Source organism: Panthera uncia, chromosome C2, assembly GCF_023721935.1.
Source record: "Panthera uncia isolate 11264 chromosome C2, Puncia_PCG_1.0, whole genome shotgun sequence".
NCBI classification, from domain to species: Eukaryota; Metazoa; Chordata; class Mammalia; order Carnivora; family Felidae; genus Panthera; species Panthera uncia.
Window position 1 is genome coordinate 118284698 of NC_064810.1, and position 25599 is coordinate 118310296.

Here is a 25599-nt window from a genome sequence, read left to right on the forward strand (position 1 = left end):
TCCTCCAAAGCAACAAACATTTTATAGTATCTCCTTCTAGACCTCTATTACACCTCCTTTTAGGGACATCTTTGATATAAGTGATTTGGCATCAATGATTAAAAACAATGGTCCTTGGGGCACCTGGAGTGCTCAGTCATTGACCATCTGACTTCGGCTCAGGTCATGATCTCACAGTTCAGTTGGTGAATTTGAGCCCTGCATTGGGCTCTGTGCTGACAGCTTGGAGCCTGGACCGTGTTTTTGCATTCTGTGTCTCCCTCTCTCTGCCCCTCCCCTGTTCACTGTCTCTCTCTCTCTCTCAAAAATAAAAAATAAAACATTAAACAAAACAAAACAAAACAATGGTCCTTAATATTTTGAAGTCCAAGGACCCTTTTAATAATCTCATAAAGCTACAGCCCAGGGGCTCCATGATGATTCAGCCAGTTGTCTGACTATTGGTTTCCACTCAGGTCATAATCTCACGGTTCATGGGGTTAAGACCCGCATCAGGCTCCATGCTGACAGCATGGACCCTGCTTGGGATTCTCTCTCTCCCTTTCTCTCTGTCCCTCCCCCATTTGAACTCTCTCTCTCTTTCTCTCTCACCCTCTGTTAAAAAAAAAGGTGGGGGGGGGGGCAAAAAAAAGCTACAGCCCAGAATTTCTGGGAAATAAAATTCATGTATTTAGAATTTAGTAAGCAATTTAAGAAAATTCATATATCTATGCTCAAGATATTTTATTTTCTTTATTTAAACAACCTACCACAAACATCTTTATGAATACAGCTTTTTTGAAATTTAGGATAAACTCATTAACCACAGAACCCCTGAAGTCGAATAATAGGTCTAAAGGCCATGAACAGTTTTGAAGCTTTTGATATATATTACCAAAATTCTTTTCATATTTTACACTGCCAATAATATAGGAATGTACCCATTTCACACTTTAGCTAGGCAGCACTAGGCACGGTCATTCCCAATTTATAACACACAAAAAAAACCTACCATGAAATATTAATTTACTAGTTAAATTTTACTATTTTTTGACATACTTAAGCTGTTTTCCTCTTCTTTTATGAATAGTTTCTTTATGTACTTCCCATTTATTTATTGGGGACTTTAAATTAATGAATTTATTTAAAAATAAGAAAGAAGTCTAAAAATTTAGCCCTTTCTCTCCTTATTACTGGTTATAGAGAAGAAAATTATATTTATTCTCTTAAAAGAAAAATGTCCTCAGTTTTCCTATAAAACATACTTAACATGAAAAACATTAGAAGATTAAAATTCATAATTTAATTGCTCATTATATAATCTACATACTACCAAAAAAAAACACCCCCCCTGTATTAGAAAGTCAAAATTTATCAATAGACAATTTTGATAAGCCAAGAATACAGAATGAATTCACTGAAATGATAAAAAAAAAAAAAGTGTATAAAAATATTTGACATTGCCTGTCAAAAAGTATTAGGGCTGTTAAAATGTGATCCTGCCCTCACTGGAAGTACTCAAGCAAAGGCTGGATAAGCCTTTTGGTTACAGATGAAGTACAAAGTGTTTTTCACTGAGTACAACTCAAGATTCGACTGACAGTGGTAATGGTGATAAAAGAATGCCAGTCAGCTGCTCCAGTACCCTGGCAGGTTACACCCCTACTCCCTGCCAAAAAAGTAAAGGGGTTAAAAGGCTAGAAAGTGGAATAAGTATACCAAAATATAATCATGACTGCAAGACAGGTGACAGAAAATTGAATAGGAGTCTAGGTATTTCTGACCCTTTGGACAGGGGCTGTATTCTTGGCCTTTTTTTCTCTGCTCCTGTTGGTCTCTTGCCACAACTTAAACTAGTTGGTACACTCCTCTGGAGAAAGTCATGCTTACACAAACTTTGTAATATCTAAATGAAAGTAAAATATTTCAGTTAATATGTGATAAAGTATGCAATTTAGCAGAGTTTCTCATTGTTCTCAGATAATGGCAGATAATCTGTAACCAAGTTATAATTCTTTTGTAAAACAATATTTTTCTGAGTATAGCCAGTTTACACAACCAGCAATTATTTAAACTGCTTGTCTTACTACCTCCTCACCAATAATGAAGGTTGTAATTGTTAAATTTTGATATATAACAAATATATCATTTTTAAAGTAGAATTTGATTAGTGGCTATCTTCCTAATTACAAAAGCAATAAAGAAAAAAGGAGTAACACAAAAAATACCCTTAATTTAGCAATGAGATGACTGCTGTGAGGTAACATTTTGCTACATTTCATAGTTCCTTGTCTGTGCATGTTTTTAACTTTGGACTATATATTGTATGTCCAGTTTACTATTCTCATTTTTTGACTTATGTGATATTTGTTCAGGTTTGTATATATTCTTTGAAAAATACCATTTTAATATATATACAATTATTACTATTTCCCATCTTTTATTTGGGGGTGTTTAAATTGTGTCATATGGTTTTTTCATTGCTACAAATAAGATCACAATTAACATTTTTGTCCACATTTCTGACCAGCTTCTAGAGAAGGAAGCACTAAAAAATATGAGCATCTTTCTTGTTTATGACACATTCTGCCAAATTGCTTCCCAAAATACCCTCCCTACCAATTGTGTGTGAGACTGTACTACTCCCTTGCCATCAATGATCATTATTTTTAAAAATGTTTGCTAATTTGACAAGCAAAAATTAGTATTTCATGTTTTATTAGTAGTAACTTTTAATCTTTTTCTGAGATGTTTTTCATGTCCTTTTCTCATCTTGATATTTTTCATCAATTTGTCAATTATTAAGATTAATTTGTGATATATAGGAAATATATTTTCCAATTATCCATCTGCTTTCTAAATTTTTTCAATGTCTGAATTTCAGAGATCTAACTTCTATACAGCCAATGGTTGTGTCATTGCTTTTTATGATTTTTGTCCTTTGCTTTTAAGTTTACAAAGTCTTTCCACTCCTAATCACTTAAATATTCACCTACATTTTCTTCCAGTTTTATGGTTTCACTGTATATATTTAATTTGTAAATCCATTTGGAAACTAACCTGAATTTTCAACTTAATCTATAGAATGTTCAAAACTAAAAATACTGATCCACACTGACAAAGTTATGGAAATATCACTAACTTTAAAAAGGTTTCCTGAAAGCAATATTAATTATTCTTCAAAGTGTCTACTTACTTTAAGGCACTACCTTACAGTAGAAAAAACTATTTCTTTAGAACAAAATAAATTTGGGGGAAGAAAAAAATGGCAATGGGGCAGATCTATTTTGGTTTAAAAATCCAAATTAATAAATAGTTAAGAGTACTAACTACTATAGTTGGTCTTGATGATCGTTTTGGTCGATGATTAAGTAGTATATCAACAGCTCCCACTACTTCAGAGTCGATTGCCACCAAAAGTGCATCTGCGGACTTCAAAAAAAAAAAAAAGGTTAAAAATGAAAATGGAGGATAAAAAGGTAAACTATTTATTTTTACTAATTCCTAAATAAAACTCTTTAAATTTAAACTGTATTATATACAGTAATATTAAATATTTAAAAATTTAGACTATCCAAATAAATAGTACATTTGCTGGCCTTAGCAGTACTTTTGTGTACCACAACACACACAAATTTCTGTCCTGGTTTTATTGCATAAACTGGTGAAATAATAAATGCTTGAAGAGAAGGGTTTATTAATGGATCCATGCCATATTTAAAGTTGCAAATTTTTTTCAAGATCTTTACTTTTGAACTTTGAACCAAAAGAATCTTAACATTCCAGATGTATTAAAGAAATTGCCAAGGACTATTACTACTGGTACAGGGTATGTTCAGTCTAATAAAAATTACCATCAATGCAACCATGAGGATAAGGGGAGCCCTCTGTTCTCAACTTTAAAACATACATGGCTGACTGAAATGGTACAAATTTGACATTGATATTAGCAATCTTATCAAGTAAAAGCCACAAAAAACTAGGCCACCAATGTCCTTAGAGACAAGATGGAGAAGTGACTTTATAGTTTTAAAAATCCCAAACTATAGTTCATTTTGAAACTCCAACTTTGACTGGAAGAATAAGTAAATAGAAGCTGAGAATAGGGACTTTCCAACACTGCAACAAAGTCTACAGTCCTATTATTATACTTGGCAACTGTGACATCAGGTTTCTGTGTTTCTTTTTGTTTTGTTTTGTTTTGTTTTGTTTTCTTAAAGAAAGCTATAAAGAGAGAAGGGAAACATGGGGATAAATGTTTTAATCTTAAAAAATGACTCGATTATTTTCAATTTGTACACTTGAAAAACTGTCATAGTCTTTGACAACCATCTATATCAACATCCTCTCTCTTTTGAAAATGAAACTCTATCAGATCTTTAGTATTCTTTGTAGCTGAAAAGAATAAAACTTCCATTCACTTTCTCTAGATGTCAAAAATAGGACTAAAAATGGAAGACTTTATTTGGATATCTAAAAATAGGACTAAGCACACCAAAGAAAGAATTGGGGGCCACATTCAATCATTAGGAACTGCCTATATATTGCCACAGGAAAAACCCCCCACTCTAATGAGAAATGTAATTATTTTATCCCTTAAAACTTTTAGGGTTCACTGGGCTGTAGCCTATTCTTTGAATTTAGCATCATTCTTCTTCTACTTTGCAAACATTTCTCTTCAGTTTTTACCATACTTGGTCAGGTGAAGCAAACAAAAAGAATTATGTATTCATTACTACTAAACATTTCACTTATGATTAATTTTAACCTATAAAGCTAATTATAGTAATGGCACTGCTCTTCAAGTCAAAGTACCAGTCAACTCCAACTATCTGAAACATAGCCATGGATCCAACTGCAAATTTCCAAAATAACTATATTGAGCTGTCACAAACTAACTTCATGGGCATTATTTCCCAGGAGGAATTGCCTCAATCATACTGACTTAAGAGTTGTCTATAAATGAAGGAAAACTGGCTTTCCCAAGTATTCTCCAAGTCTTTATTGAATAAGGAAACAGCTAGGTTAAAACTAACGAAATAGAAAGAAGTGAAAAAATTGCTAAAAGCTGACCAATGAAAAGATAAAATATGAATATAGCAAAATCGCTATCAAACAGAGCAGTCTGAAGCCATATAATGTAAGGACAAACATGTTAATATTTTCAGATTATATAAAGCAAAATAAAACAAATATATTCTCAATGATTCCCACTTATGATGGTAAAGTTAAATTATATTCAGATACACTATTTTGTGAAGAATAAAGAAAGATTCATGTTAAATCTTTCAATGCTTAAAAGGATAAGCTTCAGGAATAAAAACTATTTGTGTAAAAAAAATCATGTAAATAAGGAGTTACGATTAACTTATTCTGCACAAATCATATTTATTTGATAAAGGAAGTTCTGAATGAAAAAGTTTCAAATAATTTTTAAAATATTGTTAGGACAAAAGATCATTAGTTTTGCTTCCCAATTTCTCACAAATATTTGACCATCCCTCCCTTATACCAATGTATTCAATATGTATACTTATTATGTATTAACGAGGATGCTTGCTATATTCCTTCCCATCTCAGAATGTCTTTTCAACAATTCCCATACTCTTTCCCCTAAGCTCAAAGTAAGAAGCTTCTTATTTTCTTTCCAAAGCTGTTTTCCACCTTGGTATTCTACTTAATGTTTTTCTGTCTTCTATAGGAACTTGGTCCTTCATTTATAGAAAAAACAGTCCTAGCTCCCATCTCCCAAAACATGAAATACTTCCTCACTCTTTGCTAAGCTGACTTGATCCTGTCTTTCTTTTCACCACTCAAGTTTTCTTTCTCTCACTTTGTCAAATTTCTCAAACCCATGCATATCATGTTCTCTAACTCTACTGATGCCAGTTTCAAAATCCAGTGCCTTTTCTACTCCTTCATTTTCTTTGATTTCTAAGCAACACATTAAAACTCTTTCTTTGGTGTTCACAATGCTGAACTATCCCAAACTCCTTTAATGGAACCCTTTCCTTCTATTGCCTTTATTAGCATAGATGTTCCCTGAGAATCAGCACGAGCCCTTTGCTCTCCTCGGTAATTTCATCCACTTTCATGATGCAGGTGATCATCCCACGTCCATGACTGCTCTCTCTCTCCAGTCTAACCTCTCCCTAGAGATTTAATCTTCATGTGTAACTGTGTATTGGAGACTGCCTGATACCCCCTAAATAAATAGGACTAAAACCAGAATTCACATTTCTCTGCCCCATGCTTGACTTAACTTCTTTCATCCTTCTCCCAGCCACCTATGTTTAACATTTCCAAATCATCCTAGACTTTTTAAATTCTCCCCTCCAAATTTAAATACTAAGTTCTATCAACTCTTCCTTCATAACATCTTTCACATCTGCCATTTTTCCTCCTATTCTTGTAGCTACTATTCTAGTTCAGGCTTTAACCTCTTCATATCTGGATTACTGTAAAAACTGTTCACCCAAGCTATGGCCTTCCCCACTTTCCATTTTTTAATCTATACTGAACACAGCCACTACAATGGTTTTCCTAAAATATTACTGGACACATCACATTCTTCCTCAAAAATCATTTAATGACCCCACTATCTATACACCCAAATTCCTTAACCTGGCATTCAGGCCCTTTTTGTTAGTTTTGTTTTAGTTATTTTTCCAGATATTTCCCACTACCATCCAGCCCAAATAATTTCCTCAGAAGGCTAAATTATCCATTGTCTCAAAAATATACATTGCATGTGTTTTTGTTTACATCCTTTTCCACATCTCCTATTCCAGAGCTATCTGTACATTTTTGAGAGTAGTTTCAGTAGTAGGTAAAAGCATGGACCCTGGAGCCAGAACCTGGGTTCAAATTCCAAGTCTGCCATTTGTGTTGTACCTTTGGGCATGTTACTTAACCTTTTTGTATACTGGTTCTCTCCACTATAATATGGAAATAATAATAGTACCTATCTCATAGGGCTGTGGTGAGGACTAAGGAAGTGAATATATTTAAGATTCCTAGCATACAATAGCACTACATAAATATTGATAATTATTAATGTTTGAAAGCTGAGCTCAAGTGACACTCTTCCATGAAACCTTGATAGCAGATACACAGTGACTTTCTCTTTTCTATGTTTCCAAAACATCTGTTGTAAAGCACAAAAGTTTAACCATAAAACATGGTTTTTCAATAGTGACGTTATTGACATTTGGGGTCCGATAATTCTTTGTTGTGGGGCTGTCTTGTGCACTGCAGGATGTTTAGCAGTATCCCTACCCTCCACCTACCACATGCCAGTGGTGGTCCATCCACCAGTTGCGAAACCAAAAATGTCTCCAGATATTATCAAATGTCCCCTGGAGAGCAAAATTGTCCAGCTGAGAGCCACTAGCATAACGCAAGATAAAATACATAATAGCACTTTTTAACCTCAAAGTAATACACAAGGGTCAAGTATTATAATACACTCAGTACTTATCAAATACACTTCTGCATTATTTAACTGATTAGAAATTCATATGTACAGTTGAAAAATACAGGGGTTAGGTAGGGGTGTCCACCCCCCACATACTCAAAAATCTGCATATAACTTTTGACACCCCCAAAATTCAATTACTAATAACATGTTGACCAAAGCCTCACCAATAACAGTCAATTAACATATATTTTGCATGTTATGTGTACTATATACTGTATTCTAACAATAAAGTAAGCTAGAAAAAAGAACGTTATTACAAAAATCATAAGGTAGAGAAAATACATTTACAGTACTACACTGTAAAAAATCCACATATAAATGGACCCATGCAGTTCAAATTTGTATTGTTCAAGGGTCAACTATACTTTCATTGTCCAATTAGTTTTAATATCCTTTAGTACAGACCTCATGTTTTACTTATTCATTTCCACAATCACACCCAACCAAAGGCTTTGGACATCTGTTGATTGATAGGTAAGACGGAGATAACCTGAGACAGAACACAGTGAACTGGAAAGAGCATGGGATTTGCAGTCAGAAGATCAGGTTCAAATCTTGGCTTTCCTCTCACTCACTTTAGAACTTTGGGCAATTCATTAAAGTCTATGAGCCTCAGTTTTCCAGTCTATAAAACATAACAGCTATATAGGCTGGCTATGATGTTCAAATGTGATCAGGAACCATGTATACTGCAGAATTATTATATACACAGGATCATGTATGTAAAAAGATAAAAATGATTATCATACTATAATATTTCTTTTATCCAGAATCATCAGGGTCCTTCTTTATAACTATTTTCTAGGTCACTGAAGCTTATGCCTTTAAGTGTTTCACTTTGAAATTTAAACTATTTTGATGGAAGCTTTCTGCTTTCAGAAGTACTATACATATTCTTCTTTCTTCCAAAACAATAGGTACTGAATATAATTTAACTTTTCCTCACTTATTCTGGGCCATTGTTATAAACATTGATTACCATCCCAACATACAACTTCTTCAGAGATTATCAGATATGTAATGCTTTTGACCTCTTTATTAGAGTCAGAGGTACTGTGCCCCATTTTGTTTTTCTGCAGCCCTCATGTCCCTTCTGTTGCCCCTCTAATTCTCTATGGATTAGAAGAGTAAGTATTATAAGTTTGTTAAAGTTGAAGGAGAGCTCCAGTACTCTATTGACTAAAGTTCATAAATGGAAAAATTCACGGCACCTACTGCTCAGAGATGTTTTTTTGTTACTTTCTGGTTCTCAGGGGTGTTCTAGATAACTGGAATTGCTGGGAAGGCAATTTCTTTTTCTACTCCAAATATGCATGTACACTGGAAGTGTCATATATTGTAATGCATATGTATATATACACACAGTAAAAATACACATAAAACTTACTTATATTTTTTAAATTTTCTGTGAGTGCTTCCTGATGCCACTAAAATAAAAAGCCTCATTAATTTGAAGCTCCAACAGAGCAAACAATCATACTATTTGAAAGAAAAAAAGAAGTGCAAGAATTCATGTGCTCCCATCATAAGCAAACCCAAAAGAAAAGGAAAATAATATTATTAAATTTCCTTCACAATCTCTTGGCTGAATTCTTTCAAGACTTATATGCATGCCTGCTTTTCTACCTGAATTGATATGAAGACAAACAGAAAGGTCTATATTTTCCAGTTAAAATTTTTTTTCACTTTTAGTTATAAGCAAACACTAAACTTCAGACAAAAAGGAAAAATTAATAAAATTTAAAAGGACAAAATAAAAGTCAAGTTAAAAATTGCATTGTGAGTCAGGAGCATTTTGTTCTTTTGTTTGTAAATTAAACGGGCCACAGAAAAATCTGTTTCCCTGACACTTCCAGAACATTTGTACTATTTTTAGATATATAATATAAATAGTAATAACATAAGTAATAAAAACAAAGCCATCTTTAATAAGTCATGATAATTTACCTGTCAGATGTTATAAAACATTTATAAGGAAGGAAAAAGTCAAAATTTGGAGGAAAAAGATAAATCAAGTCAAAATACACTTTTTATAAAAAGGCTTTTTCATGGTTTGTTTTTAAAACTTTTAGTGGCTCAAGACCAAATAAAGGGTGAAAGAAAGAAAGAAAAAAAAAAGAAGGAAGAAAGGGAGGGGGGAGTGGAAGAAAACTAGAAAGAAAGAAGAAAATATGGCATATCTAACAGTACTTAGAAGCTACTGGATAGAATTATCTAGCCTTGTACCTGACAACCGTAGTCCAAAAGAAGCTGTAGTATATCCAAGTTTTCGTTTTCAATAGTTATGGTAACAGCATTTCTCCCAAGCACATCTACGCAATTTATGTTCAAGTCACCTGAACTGTTTTCCTCCAAAATCTTTTTAACCATATAATAGTCACCTAAATAACAATATACAAACATAATTTAATATCCAAGACATATTAGATAAGAATGACTGTAAAAACTTAGCCTGGTGATTTCAAAGAAAATTTAAAAATCTAAACTCATTTTGCATATGGAAATGTGCAAAGAAAATGGGAACATTTCCTTGCTGAAAAACTTATATCCTGATAAAATAGTATGCACACCAACTGCAAACATAAGGAGTAAAATTTTAAGTGTGCAGTTTGAAATAAAAGTTGTTAAGTTTAAAATTCATAATTGACTGACTATAAGTAAGGAAAGAAACTTTTAGAAGATATTTAAATAATACAGAATGTCCAAAAGTACAGACTGGAAGCTAGAAAAATAAAAGAAGCTTAACGGATTTAGTTTTACATCTCATATACACATTTACTAGCACATAACAATGGTTAAAAATAAGATCTAACAACAAGCATAGAATATTAAGAAGTGGTTTTACAGGGGAAAACCTAGTTTGGAAAAGCAGTGTGAATGTATACATGCTAGTAGGTATGCATACTAAGAGGAAAGGATGCCAGAGATTCCTATCCTCTTCTCCCCACTCTCCACACACACACACACACACACACACACACACACACTGTACACACACTCACTCACTCACTCACTCACCTCATCATCTGCTTACATGACCAGGGAATGTTCACTTCATAAATTAATAAATAATTAATGCTGGTAAGGGCTGAAGTCAGAATATTTCAAAGTGAAGTTTGACGTGTTGGGAGCATGCAGATTACCTTCCGCCTAACTCCAGCCCACATCAAAACAGTTGACCCAACAGGGTAAATGAGATTATTTATGGAGGTAATCATTTTCACCGAGGGCCCATTATATTTATCTGTTGACTAGCTAGTGCAGTAATATAATAATAAGGTGGAATAAATAAAAAAAGAAGGGCTAATTAAATAAAGCAAGGTGGGTTTTGTTTAACTTCTGAAACATAGGAGGAATAAACTATTTTAAGTGACTTGCAAATATAGTTGTTCCTCAAAAGTGTACGAAAAATAAACAGGAAAAGAACAATCAGAATGGAAACCACAAGGAAAAAGAAATGAGTAATTTCATGATACAGAAAGAAAAAATACTAAAAGTGAACTAAATGAGTGGACAAGAAGGAAAAGTAACAGATTTTTGTTAAAACTTTTCAAAGATTTGCTACTATTTTTAGTCAATGACTTTAAAGTTCCCACACATTTTGGAAGAAGTTGAATGGTAGTTATTTGATGGCATATTTCATTAGATTCCTCAATAAGAAAACTAGTCGCGAAAAGAAATATTTTCCTCATAGCACTGCTAATTAATATTTAGATACTAATGTTCCATGGCAAAAACTTATAAAAAAACTTCACAAAGTGAAGCTCTTAGTCACAAGATGAATAGTGAATATACAGATAGACCAGTGAAAATTTCAGATTGTTACTGGAAAGTAACATCTTAAACCTTATTTAAGGTGAATTTATTTCAATATCTTAGTGGTAGGAAAATGCTACCCATAAAAACTCTATTTTTTTTAGTTTCATGAAGTGTCTAGGGGAGGATTAATTTTTTATTTATCCTGTTAGGGACTCATTAGGCTTGCTGAATCTAAGGACTTCTGCCCTTCATTAATTCTGCAATATTTTCAGCCATTATCTCTTCAAATATTACTTTGTCTCCATATTACTCTGTTTTCTATTGGAACTTCCATTTAAGCATTATTTTGGAGGGGCATCTGGGTGGCTCAGTTGGTTAAGCGTCAACTTCGGCTCAGGTCATGATCTCATGGTTCATGGGACAATGCAGAGACTGCTTCGGATCCTTGGTCTCCCTCTCTGTGACCCTCCCCCCATCATGTGCGTGCTTTCTCTCTCTCTCTCAAATAAACATAAAACACACACACACACACACACACACACATTATGTTGGATCATCTCATTCCAATTTGTGTCTCTAAACATTTCTTATTTTTCCTCTTTCTTGCTCTCTCTCTTGCATTCTTGATACTGTGTCCAAATCTCACTTATTCCTTATTCAATCACTTTAACCCATTTATTTTTTTAATGACTTTTTTTTTCTCTAAGTTTTACTGGATTACTTTCCAAATCTTTTGTTTTACTTCCTTATGTTTTCATTTCCTTAAGATTTTAGTCATTTTAAACATACTTATTTTATGGTTTTTATATGATACTTATCAGGTCTTAAGGATTTAATCCTATTTGTTGTGCCTAGTGATTATCAATAATGGGTGACTGTCTCCTGAATTTTTAAATGGAGCATTGCAAACTCATCTTTATGCAGCTTAACTGTGGGAATCCTGGCAACCTAGTTTGAAAGCTTGTCACATCAAGGATGTTTTAAGTTTGCTTCTTCCACATAACTCAGAGGTTTTGCTCCCCTATCAATCCTTTTCATTATTTATTTCTCAGTTTAGGTTTTCATGGACCAAGTAGGTAATATTAAACTCCAAGCCAACAAGAGACAGGACTATATCTGCAGATTCTTACTTACAAGCTTCTCTGTAGTCTCCCAGTGCTGGTGGATGGATTCTTTTCTTCATCTACAGCTTTGCTACAGGTATAGGGTTTTAAGGACACTCCTCTGTTTTTCAGTCTTTTTCTCACTTTTGGATCCTGAGTGTCTCCCTTAATTTCCTGAAAGCTCAACTCTTCATTTAAATGGTTGTTTGTTGTATTTTAGCTAGCATTCCTAGGTGATTTGAAGCAAGAGGGTTTTCGGATTATCTAGTCAGCCTTTTGATAGAGCCAGAAAAGTATAAAGAATTGTATAAATACAATTCTTACAAAATTTTATAAACTGTAGGTACAGCAAATGGACAGAAACAACTGCTACGTTTTAAAACTTTAGATTGCTGTTTAAAGAGTAATTTATTGCAAATGTCAGATACTCTAGCTTTAAGGTTTCAAAGACTATTTCCATTATACTCAGGGGGCTATACAAGAAAAAGGAAACTTAAAAATCAAAACCAAATCAGTAAATTTCATCCCTAAAGATAATAAAAAGTACCACCTTGAGATAGCTGACACACATATGCAAATGAAATATTACATACTATAGTCACAGAACCTATAGGAAACTATAGTTTAGGTTTCTAAGTATTCCACCTAAGTTTACCTTTGCAAGCCATTTAAAACAATGTGCTACCTTTTGGGATGAGCACTGGGTGTTGTATGGAAACCAATTTGACAGTAAATTTCATATATTAAAAAAAATAAATAAATAAATAAAAAATAAAAAAAAATAATAAAAAAAAATAATAATAAAACAATGTGCTATACTGTTAAACCCAGAACAATCCTAAAATTTAGGATGAGCGTATATGTAGAAAAGAGATTAGTAAATTTAAAATATATAGGAAGAAGCTAGTTATAGAGCAAGGATTACAATTTAAATGCCTTTTTATGTCAAATATATAAATTTCACTTTATATTAAAGTTGCTTTTAATAATTACATGCATCTTTTATCTTTTAAAATATAATATATAGAAGAAAATGCAACATAATCTGTTTACTTTTTGGCTAGATGGTTCCTTTTTCAGTAAAGGAAAAATAACTTTTCAATCAATTCCACCCATATGCCAATTCAACAGCAAGCCTTCTTAGCCCCCTCTCCAAAATAGTTCCCATACTCATCCCCTTGTATTCATGTATACTGCTACCCTAGTCCAAACCACTATCATCTCTTTCCTGAACTCTGCAATAGATTCTTTATTGATAATAGCTGCTTACACTTCTAATACAAGGGTCAACATACTTTTTCCATAGAGGGCCACAGAGTAAATATTTTAGGCTTTATGGGCAAATACCCAAGTCTGCCTTACTGCAGAAAAGTGATTACAAACTATATGTACACAGGTGAACTCCAATGTGTTCCAACAAAACTTTATTTGTGAACACTTAAGTTCAAATTTTATATAATTTTCATATTATAAAATATTATTCTTCTTTTGATTCATTCCCAATAACTTGAAATGCAAAGTGTGAAAACTATTCTTAGCTTGCAGGCCTCAGAAAAACAGGTGGTGAGGATTTGGCCTGTGGGCCATTTTGTCCACCTTGTTCTAGCCCCACTCCTTTAATCCACTGTCCACCCAGCAGCCAGAGTTGATCTTTTTAAAATTCCTATCATTCAAATAAAAAATCTTGAGGATTGGGGCACCTGGGTGGCTCAGTCCGTTGAGCTTCCGACTTAGGCTCAGGTCATGATCTCGCGGTCTGTGAGCACAAGCCCCGCGTTGGGCTCTGTGCTGACAGCTCAGAGCCTGGAGCCTGCTTCAGATTCTGTGTCTCCCTCTCTCTCTGCCTCTCCCCCACTCATGCTCTGTCTCTCTGTCAAAAATAAATAAAACATTAAAAATTTTTAGGGGCGCCTGGGTGGCTCAGTTAGCTGAGTGTCTGACTTCAGCTCAGGTCATGATCTCACAGTTCGTGAGTTGGAGCCCCCCCCGTCGGGCTCTGCGCTGACAGCTTGGAGCCTGCTTCAGGTTCTGTGTCTCCCTCTCTCTCTGCTCCTCCCCTATTCACATGCTGTCTCTCTCAAAAATAAATAAATAAATAAATAAATAAATATTTTTAAAAAAATCTTGAGGATTGTTATAATTTTCCATCACACCTAAAATAAGTGCCAAAATCTTTATTGTGGCTTATTAATCCCTATGGGACCTGAGCTTCACAACCATTCTCCATTAACCTTATGCAACTCTCCTGTTTACTCAGTATGATCTTTCTAGACTAATGTTTTCCAAAATGCAGGCTGCAACCCCACCAGCAGTCATAAAAACAATGTAGTGAGTCCTAAATAGCAATTTAAAAAAATTAAATACTATTAGGGTGCCTGGGTGTCCCAGTCGGTTAAGCATCCAACTTTGGCTCAGGTCACTATCTCCCAATTCGCCAGCTTGAGCCCCACATTGGGCTCTCCACTATCAGCATGGAGCCTGCTTCAGATCCTCTGTCTCCCTCTCTCCCTGCCCCTCCCCTGCTTGCCTGCACATGCACACATACTCGCTCTCTCTCTAAAAAATAAACATTTAAAAAAATGAAATAGTATTGGGGGCACCTAGCTAGTTCAGTTGGTGGAGCATTTGACTCTTGATCTTGGAGTTGTGAGTTCAAGCCCCACATTGGGTGTAGAGAATAAAAATAAAATCTTTAAAAATAAATAAACAAAATAAATAAATAAATTAAATTAAATAGTATATAAAATACCAAGGTAACTCATGGATCCTTAGCAACAACCAAAGCAGCAGAATATACTTTCTTTTCGAGTGCACATGGAACATTCTCCAAGATAGATCACATACTGGGTCACAAAACAGCCCTCAATAAATATAAAAGAATTGAGATCATACCATGCACACTTTCAGACCACAATGCTATGAAAATTAAATCAACTACAGGAAAAAGTCTGAAACACCTCCAAAAGCATGGAGGTTAAAGAACATCCTGCTAAAGAATGAATGGATCAACCAGGCAATTAGAGAAGAAATTTAAAAATATATGGAAACAAATGAAAATGAAAATACAACAATCTAAACACTTTGGGATGCAGCGAAGGCAGTCCTGAGAGGAAAATACATTGCAATCCAGGCCTATCTCAAGAAACAAGAAAAATCCCAAATACAAAATCTAACAGCACACCTAAAGGAACTAGAAGCAGAACAGCAAAGGCACTCCAAACCCAGCAGAAGAGAAAGAATAAAGATCAGAGCAGAAATAAACAACACAGAGTCCAAAAAAACCAGTAGAACAGATCAATGAAACCAAGAGTTGGCTTTTTGAAAAGATAAACAAAATTGATAAACCTCTAGCCAGGCTTCTCCAAAAGAAAAGAGAGGACCCAAATAGATAAAATCATGAATGAAAATGGATTTATTACAACCAATCCCTCAGAAATACAAGCAATTATCAGGGAATACTATGAAAACTTATATGCCAACAAACTGGACAACCTGGAAGAAATGGACAAATTCCTAAAGACCCACACACTACCAAAACTCAAACAGGAAGAAACAGAAAATTTGAACAGACCCATAACTAGTGAAGAAATTCAGTAAGTTATCAAAAATCTCCCAACAAATAAGAGTCCTGGACCAGATGGCTTCCCTGGGGAATTCTACCAGACATTTAAAGCAGAGGTAGTACCTATCCCTCTCAAGCTGTTCCAAAAAATAAAAATGGAAGGAAAACTTCCAGACTCATTCTATGAAGCCAGCATTACTTTGATTCCCAAACCAGAGATCCAGCATAAAGAGAGAAGCACAGGCCAATATCCCTGATGAACATGGATGCAAAAATTCTCAATAAGATACTAGCAAATCGAATTCAACAGCATATAAAAAGAATTATTCACTATGATCAAGTGGGATTCATTCCTGGGCTGCAGGGCTGGTTCACTATTCGCAAATCAATCAACGTGATACATCACGTTATTAAAGGAAAAGAACTAGGAGATCCTGTCAATAGATGCAGAAAAAGCATTTGACAAAATACAGCATCCTTTCTTAATAAAAACCCTCAAGAAAGTTGCGATAGAAGGAATACTTAAACATCATAAAAGCCATTTATGAAAAGCCCACAGCTAATATCATCCTCAATGGGGAAAAACTGAGAACCTTTCCCCCTGAGATCAGGAACACGACAGGGATGTCCACTCTCACCACTGTTGTTTAACATAGTGTTGGAAGTCCTAGCATCAGCAATCGGAAAACAAAATGAAATAAAAGGCATCAAAATTGGCAAAGATGAAGCCAAACTTTCATTTTTTGCAAACAACATGGTACTCTACATGGAAAACCTGATAGACTCCACCAAAAGTCTGCTAGAATTGATACATGAATTCAGCAAAGTTGCAGGGTACAAAATCAACGTACAGAAATTGGTTGCATTTTTATGCACCAATAACGAAGCAACAGAAAGAGAAATAAAGAAACTAATCCCATTCACAACTGCACCAAGAACCATAAAATAGCAAGGAATAAACCTAACCAAAGATGTAAAAGATCTGTATGCTGAAAACTATAGAAAGCTTATGAAGAAAATTGAAGAAGACACAAAGAAATGGAAGAACATTCCATGCTCATGGATTGGAACAACAAATATTGCCAAAATGTCAATACTACCCAAAGCAATCTACACATTCAATGCAATCCCAATCAAAATCGCACCAGCATTCTTCTCAAAGCTAAAGCAAGCAATCCTAAAATTTGTATGGAACCACAAAGACCCCAAATAGCCAAAGTAATAATATTGAAGAAGAAAACCAAAATGGGAGGCATCACAATCCCAGACTTTAGCCTCTACTACGAAGCTGTAATCATCAAGACAGTATAGTATTGGCACAAAAACAGACACACAGACCAATGCAATAGAATAGAGAACCAGAATTGGACCCACAAATGCATTGCCAACTAATCTTTGATAAAGCAGTAAACAGTATCCAATGGAAAGAAGACAGTCTCTTTAACAAATGGTACTGGGAGAACTAGAGAGCCACATGCAGAAGAATGAAATTAGACCACTTTCTTACACTATACACAAAAATAAACTCAAAATGGAGGAAGGACCTGAATGTGAGACAGGAAACCATCAAAACCCTAGAGGAGAAAGCAGGAAAAAAACCTCTTTGACCTCAGCCACAGCAATTTCTTACTTGACACATCTTCAAAGTCAAGGAAATTAAAAGCAAAAATGAACTGTTGGGACCTCATCAAGATAAAAAGCTTCTGCACTGCAAAGGAAACAGTCAACAAAACTAAAAGGCAACCCAAGGAATGGGAAAAGATATTTGCAAATGACATATCGGATAAAGGGTTAGTATCCAAAATATATAAAGAACTCACCAAACTCCACACCCAAAAAACAAATAATCCAGTAAAGAAATGGGCAGAAGACATGAATAGACACTTTTCCAAAGAAGACATCCAGATGGCCAAACAGACACATGAAAAGATGCTCAACGTCACTCACCAGGGAAATAAAAATCAAAACCACACTGAGATATCACCTTACACCTGTCAGAATGGCTAAGATTAACAACTCAGGCAACAAGAGATGTTGGCGAAGATAAGGAGAAAGAGGATCTCTTTTGCATTGCTGGTGGGAATGCAAGCTGGTGCAGCCACTCTGGAAAACAGTACAGAGGTTCCTCAAAAATTAAAAACAGAACTACCTCATGACCCAGCAATAGTACTGCTGGGAATTTACCCAAGGGATACAGGAGTGCTGATGCACAGGGGCGCACATACCCCAATGTTTATAGCAGCACTTTTAACAATAGCCAAATTATGGTAAGAGCCTAAATGTCCATCAACTGATGAATGGATAAAGAAGATGTGGTTTATATATACAATGGAATGCTATTTGGCAATGAGAAAGAATGAAATCTGGCCATTTGCAGGAATGTGGATGGAACTGGAAGGTATTATGCTAAGTGAAATAAGTCAGTCATACAAAGACAGATATCGTATGCTTTCACTCATATGTGGATCTTGAGAAACTTAACAGAAGACCATGGGGGAGAGGGAGGGGAAAAAAAAGGTACCCAGAGGGAGGGAAGCAAACCCTAAGAGACTCTTAAGGAATGAGAACAATCTGAGGGTTGATGGTGAGGTGGGGGAGAGGGGAAAGTGGGTGATCAGCATTGAGGAGAGCACTTGTTGGGATAAGCACTGGATGTTGTATGGAAACCAATGTGACAATAAATTATATTAAAAAAATAAATATAAATAAATAAATAAAAATGAAATAGTATATAAATACCAGAGTAATTCATGAATCCTTAGCAACAAATTCACCTTGGCCAACTTAAACTCTTAAGACAGTGGAGAAAAATTACAATATTAATTAAGAATAGGTGATTCCATTTTTTTCTTCATTAGCACCTCATTTTATTTTCAGGCATATGACAGTAAATTTCAGTATCACTAAAATGGGAGCATTAATGTTGCTCAGTTTAGTTTAATTTTATAGTATCCAAATTTTCAGTTAGTTGTGAAGTATGGGAGAATTTATCAGTCAAAAAAAAATTGTAAAGCTATTGAAACCAAGTTTCTGTAACAAACTTTTTGAGTGTGTCAACCACAGCATTCTTTAAAATTTTTTTTTAATCTTTATTTATTTTTGAGAGAGTGAGACACCGTGTAAACAGGGGAGAAGCAGAGAGAGAGGGAGACACAGAATCTGAAGCAGGCTCCAGGCTCTGAGCTGTCAGCACAGAGCCTGATGTGGGGCTCGAATTCAAGAAGTGTGAGATCATGACCTGAGCTGAAGTTGGACACTCAACCGACTGAGTCATCCAGGCGTCCCTCAACAGCAGCATTCAAATTGAATTATTAACTGAAGACACTTAAAAGATTTTATTAAAAGGAAAAAAATGACGAAGTAAAAAAATACAAAGACATGATCAAATTCAGTTACTGGATCTATAAATACAAATAGTGACAACACCGATTAAAATGTTAACTCTATAGCAAACTTCAAATTAGCTTGAACCAGATCTTAAAAAAATAAAATAAAATACCCACAAGACTTTTACAGTGGAGATGACTTAAAAATGTAGTTTTCCCCAGAAGCACCTGGGTGGCTCATTCAGTTAAGCATCCAACTTCTGCTCAGGTCATGATCTCATGGTCATGGTTCGTGGGCTCGAGCCACAAGTCGGGCTCTATGCTGACAGTGAAGAGCCTGCTTGGGATTCTCTCTCCCTCTCTCTGCCCCTCTACCGCTCAGGCACGTGCACATGCACTCTCTTTCTCTTTCTCTCTAAAAATAAACTTATTAAAAAAATGTAGTTTTACCCAAATGTGCAAACCCCACTATTTATCATAGATGCCCCCCATGTGTTGTAATCATGTTGTTATAAGTGAAACCTTCAAAATTAAAGATACTCATAAATATGGTATGTTTGAATATTTTTAAAAAAGAAATTACTATAATTTCTTAGCCATTTATGACTGTTAATGAAGACTATTAATGATAATGAATATCATCTGGCAAAAAAGATTCAATCTGCTATAGGAAAAAATTACACAGCATAGAAGGTGATACATTTTTTTATAGTGAGTTGATAAATTAAGAATTATTAACAGTATATTCTTGAATCTATTAGAAAAACAATTAGAGGCAATGTTTACTTTGTAATGAGAGTCTGGTACATGACTTGAGACCCAATTCACAGTGATGCTGCAAGTTGAATAAAACTTTAGTTTATATCCTTTATGAGTTTATATAAAATTTATTTTACATCAAATAGCTAAAAAAAAAAAAAGCCCCATTAAATATATTAAGGTGTTATTAATACGGCAGCTTGGTATTACTTCTCCCAAAAATGTCACCCATCTTAAAAGCATGCTTAGCCCAAACGTATGCAAAGTTCATGTAAGCATTCAGTCATCAAGGCGCCCTCCCACACAATGCAGCAAAATCCTACCACAAAGGTGACCCAAGACTTTAGATTGAGCCCAAGGGCAGCTCTCTCCATCCCTCCTGTGCCCCCATACTGAAATTTCAAGGGCATCCTGACTCATTAATTGCACATAGAATTTCCTGAAAATGCCCTTCATGGGAAGCTGACAGGGAATGAATCCAGACTAAGGTCTTTTCATCACTCCATTTTTCTGCACAAGAACTGATCGTCAGCAAATTAAAGGGTTAATACATGCTTAGCTCATGAATGCATACTAAAAGCTACCATCCTCTCCAGTTGCGTTAAAAGAGCCTAAACAAATTAACCCTTTCTCCAGCCAGCAGGCCTGAGTAAACCACAGGCTCCACAAATAAAAGTGGCTCATTATCACATTAACTCTCAAAGAGAGAGGAAAGGGGCAGGTGATAAGAATCTTGCTTAATATTTCATAAAATAGCCAGCCCTTGTTTCAATTAACTTTCACCTGAGTTGCAGCATTCTGTCTATAAAGAATATGAGTGTGCTTGCTGAGAATTTTACTAGGGACGGGGTGGGGGGGAGGGGAGGGTGAGAACAGACTTAATTTGATGTCACTGGTACAGGAACTTTGACTTTTTCTTCTAAATTTTACACTAAGAACCAATGATACATGCTTCTGACCTACTTTGAAGATAAATAACAGCCACTATTAAGTAGCCACTACCTGATCAGCACTTGCCTGTATCTATTGAGCTCATTTACATAAAAGCCAGCTATACAAACCATAAAATCAAACATAAAATCTTTTTCTTTCCTACGTTTTTTCTTTGCTCTTCAATCTGTACAGACCTTTCAAAAAGCCACCCACCCACTAACGTACACAATGACCACTTTATCTTTTAGGAATTCTCCCTAAGTGGAATATATTATAATCATTTTGTACATGTAGAGTAGGATTGCTAAATGAAAAGGAAGATAAATATAGATATTCTAGAATGGATCTGTTCTAGTGCTATTAAAGCTTTTTACTTTTATTGGATAAATAGAATCCACAGAAACAAGGTTTATAAAACATTCGTAGGAGAGCAAGTTTAATCATTAACAAGTCCAAATTTAGATGTCTTCTCTAATACGAATTATTTTCATTCATTCAGCTACAACTAGATTAATGTAACACAGTGGCTAAGAGCGGAGGCTCAATATAGATCTCAATTCTACCATTTCCTAGCTAATGTAACCTTGGGCAAAGTGATTTTAAAATATTGCTAAGCCTCATTTTCCTCATTTGTAAAATAGGTGTAACAACAGATTTGGCTAATGGGGTTGTCAGGATGAAATGAAATCATCTTTGAAAGTATATGCAATCTACCCTAATGGCTGTTTTAGTAAATGTTTGCCATTTGATTTGGTGAAAGCTCCAACAGTGGAAGCTATAGCTACTTCAGCAAACTTCTCACTTTTAGATTTGGTTCAGGTACACTAAAAAAAGTTTAACACTATTAGTGAATACAAACATGTAAACAAAAAAGTACTGCTATAACTCCAATTTATTTTTCCAATGTAAACATACCATAAATATATGTAATTTAAGCCATTTTTTCCAAATCTAAGCCAAGAATTTAACACACCTGAAACAGAAAATACCTATTTAATTGCACTCATTTAAAAAAATTCTAGGAGTGCCTGGGTGGCTCAGTTGGTTAAGCAGCAGACTCTTGATTTTAGCTCAGGTCATGATCTCACAGTTCCTGGGATCAAGCCTGGCATCGGGCTCTGTGCTGACAGCATGGAGCCTGCTTGGGATAAGCAAAAAAAAAAAAATTTTTGTCTCTACTATAGAGGGGGGAAAAAAAGCATGCTTATTTACTTTTCACCCCAGCCCCAAAAATCCAAACCTCTCCAAGAATCTTAATGATTTTACAAAATGGGAAACTGACAAAGAATTGGAAGCTATTTCAACTGACACTACTAGATAGGCTTCAAAACTATTATATATTAAAACTTTAATTTGAGGTATACCATGCAATAATTCTAAATATACATATAAGTACCTACTCCAACCACATATGGCATTCCTCTGTCCTCAATTTGACAGCAACATTAAATGCCCTTTCTTGACATACTTTGCTTGCTTTAAAATAACCACAGCTCAGTAAGCTGGGGTAGATGCAGCAGCCACTTACTCATTCTAGTGTAACACAATCTTGTCCCTTCCCCTCTCGGAGAATCCTTGAGGGAAGAGAACTCAGATAACCCACTTCAGTAATACTAAGTAACTTTACATAATCGACAATGACTTTTGTGAGGTTATAAACATATATCCTATGTTTCTTTACATTTCCAAGACTATTCAAAGCTGTGTCCATGGTGGACTTTAACAAAGGCTTTCCTAATTTAATACTATTACATAAGAACGTAAAAGTGTCTGACAACACACATAGGTAGACTTTGTTTACATGTGAATGTGTTTTCAAAAAGTTGTGTAAATAAAATCCTATTTCAAAAGTGGTAAGAAGTTAGAGAGGCTGTGATTTATTAAAAACACGCTCATACATACAGACAAAAAAAAATCCTCTGTAGTTAATCCTTTCACAGTGTAAGCTGCTCTTTGGGTTTGTTTTGGAAGTTTGCATGATCCTAAACAGTGTGCCTAAGTGAGCATGGCCATTGTAAGGCAACTTAATAAATTTAGAAAGAGAAAAATCACAGCTCTTTCTTACATGTAGGAAATAAAAGCTGTCTTAGGGCAATTTCCCATTCCTATTATTATACGTACCAACAGAAAGCATGCTTAAATGAAGAGATTTTATTATGGCCATAAAAACAATTGATTTCTAGGTTTTTATTTTCTTTTTAAAGAAAACTCATTAAATATATTTCACATTTTTGCCCTGTAACTGTTTTGCACTACCATTTTTCCCCCGAAGACGACTCAGGAGCAATAAACTTTCTTCTCCAATGAAAAGCACGAACAAAGTTCCGTAAACTAAAAAAAAAAGTTTGGCACTAACGCATAATTTCTCCACGCCTGCGTTTATCTCCCCCTAGGATATTGACATACCGAATGCCATTCAACAGTCCATGAACACCAAGGCACTGGGTGGCTGAAGCTAATTAATACAAGTATGGCTGAGAGCCCATAAACACGAGGAACCTTAAACAAGGTCATGGAATTTTCGGACTAGAAGATCCAAAACTAGACAAACCCTCTGGGCTTCCAGAGAGAAAGAACAGAAGCCCCGAGAGGGAGACCAAGTCATTCAGGGGGTTAGTAGCAGAGGCGGGGGCTAAAACCCTAGGGTCTGGGTTCCCACATCGCTACCTAAATACGGAACCCCACAAAGGGAGGCCACGGCCAGAACCGCCGCCCCAGGTGCGGCGCTCGGAGGGCTGCTCGCCGGCTGCTCCCGCCCGCCAGCTCCACTCTCAGAGGCGGCGCCCGGCGGCCCGGGCGAGACAACGGACGCGGCGGGTACAGACGCTCGGCGCGTGAGGAAAGAGTGCCCCAAAGTGAGGCTGGGGAGAGGGCGAAGGGTGTGCAGGGCAGGGGCGCCCTGAAGTGGAGAAAGGGGCCTAGCTCTCACCCTTGTCGCACGCCAGCAAGAAAAGCTTCTCATTCAGGGTGTTCTCCTCCTTCACCTCCCGCACATCCTTCAGCGCCATCACTTCGTTCGGCGACGAAGAGGAGGATGGGGAGGAAGGTAGGGAGGAGGAGGAAGCGCCCGAGAGGTCCGTGCTCGGGTAGAGGGCCGCCATCATCGCGGCCCATGAAGGGGGCAGGCCAGGAGACGGAGGCGGGGCCCCCACCAGCCCCGACCCCGACCCCAGCCCCGCCCCAGGGCTGGAAAAGGGATGAGTCGTTCCCACAGCCGCCTCAGCGCGCGGCCCGTTGGCCCCAAAGGGCGTCGCCTCCCCTCGAAACCAGCACTCGCCCTCCACCGACAGCCCCAGATTGGTGGCGGCGCATGCGCGGCCCCGGGGCCAGCGCCCCCTCCCCAGCCTCCGGCGCCCGGGCCGAGCCGGTCCGCGCCCCTCCGGGGACGACAGAGTGGCGCGCGCCAGGGCGGCAGCCGAGCGCGGGGCCGTGCCAGGAGCCGCAGGGGCCGCGCTGGGGGCGGCCCGGCCCGGGAGGAGGATGAGAGATCTGTGGGAAAGGAGCTCCTAGAGCGATTCTGCGCACGTCGGGCTCCCGGGATGTGGGAACCGCCAGCCCAGCTGCGACTGGAGATGTTCGCGACTCTCCTCACGTCATCTTCCGCTCCGCTATAGCGACGACAACGGGGCCGTTTCGATGGTAGGCGGGGCCTGTTGTGGGGGCGGGGTCTATTGCGTCCCGCCCCCCGTTCCTCGTCTGCCAGCTGCGGCCTCTGAAGGCTTCTAATTGCTAAGGAAAAGGCGAAGCCCCCAGTGCGTCCTCCCCACACCTGGGTTTCTGATTTGAGGTAATTTACCGTCTCCTGCTGCACATAAATACGCATGGGTATGGTTAATTGAGCCTCTGACGACTTAACGTTTAGTCGACCCCGCCTATGGAATTGTCTGAATATTTCGTGTTTGGGTCCTCTGCCTGGCCACGCCACCAGACTTGACCTTGTCTGTGTGTTTGGGCTAGCTATACTCATTTCTAGACTATTTTTTAACAACTTGCCTGTGATATAAAATTGGCATAACATTCCTGATGGTATACCTTTATTCACATGTAATTCAAGTGTACCAACACGTAACCATTGGATAAGCATATTTTTAGGATCTACTCTAATTACAGTCCTTCCAGAGGTTTGTCTTCACATTTATAAATTTGATTTTATAAATGTGTGTTGAGCAAAAGCTGACTGAAGCGCTAACTAAAATACTACGTACCTGAATAATTATCTTTAAAGCAAAGTTATTTAAAGCAGATTCGAGGCTGGGGGTGGGGGGCTGGCCTGGGTAGCTGTCTGTTAATCGTTGAGCGTCTGACTTCCGCTTAGGTCATGAGATCATGATCTCACTGTTGGTGGGTTTGAGCCCCAAGTCTGGCTTTGGGGTGACAGCTCCCAGCCTGCTTCGGATTCTATGTCTCCCTTTCTCTCTCTCTCTGTCCCTCCCCCACTCGTTCTACTCCCCGCCCCCCATCTCTCTCTCTCTCTCTCTCTCTGTCTCTCAAAGATAAACATTAAAAATTCTTCTTAAACTGCTTTGAAAAAGTAGATTTTTTCACCTTTAAAACTAGTGGGTAAAACTACAAATTATATCTCTCGAATAATTCTTATTGCTTCTCACAACAACTATACAAAAATCAAAAATGTGCCCTTGGTGCTTTAGGTTTTTAAAGCCAATACATAAATTTACTTCAGAATATCTTATATTTGAG

General features: G+C 36.7%; 1 protein-coding gene across 6 annotated transcripts in view; it reads right to left on the minus strand.

The window, feature by feature from the left end:
* The window catches only part of TRPC1 (transient receptor potential cation channel subfamily C member 1), a 64170-nt gene extending 39765 nt beyond the window's left edge, over positions 1-24405 (minus strand). The window contains exons 1-3 of one of the 6 annotated variants that reach the window (XM_049628712.1): positions 23831-24405; positions 9686-9840; positions 3310-3411 (exon numbers count right to left, since the gene is read on the minus strand). In XM_049628712.1, coding sequence (XP_049484669.1) covers positions 3310-3411; positions 9686-9840; positions 23831-24005 — 432 coding nt within the window. In that variant the 5' untranslated portion in view covers positions 24006-24405. Of the gene's footprint in view, positions 1-3309; positions 3412-9685; positions 9841-12352; positions 13000-23830 lie in introns of those variants that run through there. The other 5 variants (XM_049628710.1, XM_049628709.1, XM_049628714.1 and 2 more) reach the window with 5 other exon arrangements.
* Between the last annotated feature and the right edge of the window lie 1194 nt (positions 24406-25599).